Source organism: Etheostoma spectabile, chromosome 13 (assembly GCF_008692095.1).
Source record: "Etheostoma spectabile isolate EspeVRDwgs_2016 chromosome 13, UIUC_Espe_1.0, whole genome shotgun sequence".
NCBI lineage: Eukaryota > Metazoa > Chordata > Actinopteri > Perciformes > Percidae > Etheostoma > Etheostoma spectabile.
Genome location: NC_045745.1, coordinates 7,156,627 through 7,161,646, shown reverse-complemented (window position 1 = coordinate 7,161,646; position 5,020 = coordinate 7,156,627). Strand labels below are relative to the sequence as shown.

The window sequence follows — 5,020 nt, the reverse complement described above, 5'->3', positions numbered from 1 at the left end:
GGGGGGGGGGGGCAGTGGTTGGGAGTTGATTTGAGAACTTGGGCTTTTCATGGCTTCTTTCCTTTCAAAACAAAAGATTATTCAATTAACGTGTGTAATACACATTTTCCCCTTTGCTGACCCTGGGAGAGGAGTGGAGATCAAAGGCAGTTTTCTCTTTTATAGGGCAGTGGAGCTCAAGTCCAACACAGACCAACTCTCAGGATTTAGTGAAGGGTTACTTACAGGCCATTAGCCTGTAGACAGAAAGAAGCAGAGATCTAAGCATTCCATATCACCGGGACAAAGTGGCTGCTGCAAATCTCATCAAGAACTGCTTTTTTTTCATGTGGAGGTACTGATGATTTGCAGAGGTGCTACATCATTACAAAGGTGACGTATATAGCATTATTTCTTAATACAACCATACGATGTTTGAGAATACTGCGCTGTCAGACCAAACTTTTGTCAGAACAGTTCTTACTTTGAAAACCCACATCTGCTAGACATGTACTGTTTATGAACAATCTTAAAGACATTGCAGTTGTAGTAGATGGTCTTAGTACATTTTACAATTCCCGTAGAGTAACAAATAGAGCAAAGAAATTAATTTTCAAGTGTAAACTACAAGTTGTGGGATACCTCAAAGAACCTGTCAAGGACTCTTTAGTATTTTTACAAATGATTTTCCATTAATCGGTTGTATTAGGTTGTACTCGTGATGATGATTCAACAATATTTATTTATGACAAAATGTTTGTTTGTAGCCGTAAAGTTTCTATGCTAGTGAGTTTCCTCTGTTGATAGTGTGCCTGGAGTGAGTTAATCACAGTTTAAAATATAGGAATTCCCAACAGCTTGTGTAAACTTGAATGGAGTTAAATGCATCTCCCAACACCTTTACTGACTGGGGACAGAATCCTCTGTCAAGCTACCAGGAGTTGATGGTCTGATGATAAACAGCCCAAGAAAACGATTCTTCCAAGAATCTGACAGCAAAGTTTTGTGACTGATAGGCAAGGAAGATAAATGTGGGATTTATGATATGCTTTCATGTCTCCGTTTACGAGAAAAAAAGGCTTCAAGATGTAGAGTCCTTTCTCAAGATACTAACAGTATCTGAGGAAAGATTCCAAACAGGACTGGTCTGAAAGTGCTTTCAAATTAGCGCCACACTATATATTGTTTCAGCATTGACATTGTATTGTGCGCATGCTCAATTGTCAGACTGTAGAATGTGCAATGTCCAGTCAGACAAACTAACTCAAACACGTCATGCTACAACTTTTTTTTCTGCTTGATACAAAAAGAAAATTCACACAGTTGTCATTCCCAGGACTAAGCCAGTGATTCCTAATAATTATCCAACAATCAAGTTAGGCCTGCCAGTTTTATAATGAACCAAAATTATTATTATACAGTTGAGGTCCGCGCAGTCTGATTTGGATTCAGTATTTTAATTTTGAGTATTTAACTTTATATTTCTCCTACAATTTAAGTTGGCCTATTTTATGTTTCACTTCACTATTTATTTCATAGCTTACTTCGCAGATTCAGATTAATATTACAAAGTATTATGAATAAATACATTATTAACAAGCTACCTATTTTTGTCTTTCAGTTTGCCTGATTTTGAATGTCGTGGGTAGGTATTATGGTGTGATGTTATTATATATTGTCTGTTCAAGTGGCGGGTGATTAGACCACAGAAGGAATATCTTCTGTTTAAATTGAGGTAGTGTGGATATGATCAAATACATTTTTTTTATTTTTTATAAAAGTGGTCAATTGGTGAAAAAAATTTAACTATTCTGATTATTCCAAAGAGTGATTCAGCCTTGTGTTGGATAGAAGCACATCCCCTGTAAAACCAGATATGTCACATTTATCACATCTCCTGGCTTCAGTGACCTTGGAAGAAATATTTGAGGTGTAAAGTGGCTTACCATCGGACCAGCAGACCATGCTCCAGAAAGTTCTTTAGGTTGGGTAATGTCTGCTGCAGGTCTGGGGTGGTCAAGCCATGTTGATATCTCAGCTGCAAGAAAAGGGAACATATACCGTATCATTAACCATAACCTCAAACAACCTACCACATGGTACATCCTAAAACCCAACATATGGTGTGTGGCAGGATAGCACTACAGCAAATCACTTAGACACGTATGCACAGTCTCCATGTTGTTCAGAGAAAAAAGAAATACCACCTACAGGTCTTAAGTCTACATTCTTTTACCATGACACATTTCTACTCTCCCCATCAGACCATTACTCATCTGGACACACAATGGGCATCCTTCCCTGATAACAGGCATGTGCGCTAATATGTAAGGTGTGTTGAAAGACAGGATAAGATCCGGGTGGCAAAGAAAAAAAACAACTCTGTTAAACATCTGGTTGAAATGGGGCAAAGAGAGTGCGTTAAAAACCCTGTTACATTCTTCCATGATCTCGCCCTCTCTCTTCAATGGACCAACTTTTACATTTTGGGGGAAAAAATCAACAACGACACATTAAAAACTCCAGCTCTGGTGCCAGAAATATCTCCTCTAACAGGTGAGCGATGTCACAGCGAGCCAACTCTTGTCCCGGAGGGTTTATTTAACCTATATTACCCAACAGCAGAGGAGCATCATGCCGCACGTCCAGTGTATATCTCTGAGGCCCCTCTGTCACACACACTGCCTGCACCAGCTGACATTTGTTGTGTTTCCACTTGGATGCCACGGCAACCACTCTGCTTTTTACACACACACACACACACACACACACACACACACACACACACACACACACACACACACACACACACACACTCACACTCACACTCTTCTGGTGAAGAGATGCAGTGCACATGACTCTAAGACATCACTCACCCAGAATAAATGCTTCATCATATATAAGCACATAATGAATGAGTGGCATAATAATAAAGGAATTACAGAGGAATAAGTCTCTGAGCCCCAGAGGGCAACGGTCACATTTCCAGTTAACAGCAGTTAAGTTAAGGAGGAGACAAATGGTTTTCAGGGTATCAGCAGCCCTTAAAACCCATTACGTTTTCTTGTGGTCATTTCTGTACCATAATTCCTTCAGAACCCTGCTGTAGTACATAGTGGCTCTTGTAAAGCCTGACTAACGAGATGAGTGGCATAGAAGAAGTACACACACAGGCCACATGTGCATGTGTGTCAAATTTCTCCTTAACATAAAATGGCCAAAACCCCTTCTGTCTGAACAGCTGTCAGGATAATGTGTAAACTGTATGGTATGAATGGTACGGCATGTGCATGACATGTGCCATGATGTTCAAATGTCTGTATCAATGTTCCAGTTTGTTTGCACGTGTGTGTGTGTGTGTGTGTGTGTGTGTGTGTGTGTGTGTGTGTGTGTGTGTGTGTGTGTGTGTGGCCTCATTGGTCTGTGTCTGTGTCTGTTATTTCTATGCCCCCCCCCCGGGCATAGAAATAACAGTCATGACAGTATCAATGGAGGACTTTATCAAAAGAAGCTCAGATTGAGGGAGGGAAACACCGATTGTGATGGAACGGTCCAAAACCTATGAGAACAACATAGAGATCCATTCATGGCTCAGTGTAAACCTCAGCGTCTGACCAAATGACGACGCTGCGCTGTCCACAGGACCAGCTGAACGGAATTGGGTTTAAAGCAGTAGGCCAAGATCAATAACACCACCAGTTTAGAAACAGAAAGAGCATAGCAACATGAGGAAGGGGGGCTTGCTTGTTTTGTGGCCAGATGCTAAAAAAAGGAAAATCCCAATCTCATGGAAATCTCAAGGTTACGGTCTAGAAGGTATGAATCAGAAATCGTGAATCAGATATGAGCAAAGAATAAATATTATGGCTTCAGCTGAAGGTAAACAGCGTTTGTTGGATATACTGTGTGCTTTCTTTGATTCTCAGTCAGAAGGCGTAACAAAATGCTATCTATAAATTCCATTACTTGGCTTGAAATCCGAAGTGTGTGTAATATCTACACTGCAAGTCTGACAGGAGCTATGTCAAATCATTGGCAGAGTCAGAGTGTGTGGGAGGGGGAGGGAGGGGGAGAGAGAGAGAGAGAGAGAGAGAGAGAGAGAGAGAGAGAGAGAGAGAGCATTATTTTGCATTTGTATGTGTGCCTCCTGCTTTCTTCATGTGAAGAGATCTTGCCAAGCGTGCAGCATACAGAAACTGGATATGGGTGAAGACAGGAGAGTGACTGGTGACATCACTGGCTTGTATTACTATGGGGCTTGCTCTGGGGAAATGAAAAAAAAAAGGAGGATGTTACTGGCTGGTCTAAGATTCTTCTAAATATATGCCCTTGACAAGCCAACACAGAAGAATTCAAAACTCTACCAGCAGGCATGTTCACTCAGGCTTCTGCCAAATCTCTGCCAGTGGGTACCAACGACACTTGAGCTAAGTGTCTGGTTGGCAGCAGTGCAGAGCCAACAGCACTGGGTGACTGCTGGTTTACACCGTCTTTGTCATGAGATGTGTTAAACACATTCAGACAGTTTGGAAGACTGAATACTGCGGCCCTACAGCTGACCCAGTGTTCAGCCAGCCAGACTCAACCAATATTCATAAAGTGGTCTGGCCCTCACTGGTGGAAGCTGCATTAAGTTTCTCCTCAGGGTGCACTGTATGTGTATATATGTGTGTTACTCATGGCCTTTGTCCTGGGAAGGCATATATTCTGGACGCAGGCTGTCAAATATGCAAACATCAACCCCCTCCCTTCTTCTCTGCTCACTTGAGACAAGCAGAAACACATTAGTGACCCAGCTGTGTCATCTGGGGGGGAAAGAGAACAGAGAATGTTGTAAAAGAAGAAGAAATGTACGGGGCAGCTTAGTGACATGAAGCTGGGTGTCATTTCCAGTTGTCGGCACCATGAAGGTTTTGACTGTAGGATGGAAACAAACAGCTGAGCGGGGAGGTTTAGATTCTGGTCTGTGAACCCAAACTGGTCTTCGGGAGTGTGTTGCAACCGATATGTGGCACGATGTGTGTACTTTACACGCAGTTTA

General features: G+C 41.9%; 1 protein-coding gene across 3 annotated transcripts in view; it reads right to left on the bottom strand.

The window, feature by feature from the left end:
* Positions 1 to 5,020, bottom strand: part of uvrag (UV radiation resistance associated gene) — a 94,416-nt gene that overhangs the window by 9,523 nt on the left and 79,873 nt on the right. For all 3 annotated transcript variants that reach the window (XR_004334611.1, XM_032533297.1, XM_032533298.1), the window contains one exon: positions 1,926 to 2,017. Coding sequence is in view for 2 of the 3 variants with exons in the window: in XM_032533297.1 (XP_032389188.1) it covers positions 1,926 to 2,017 (92 nt within the window). In the remaining variant the exon portion in view is untranslated. The remainder of the gene's footprint in view (positions 1 to 1,925; positions 2,018 to 5,020) is intronic.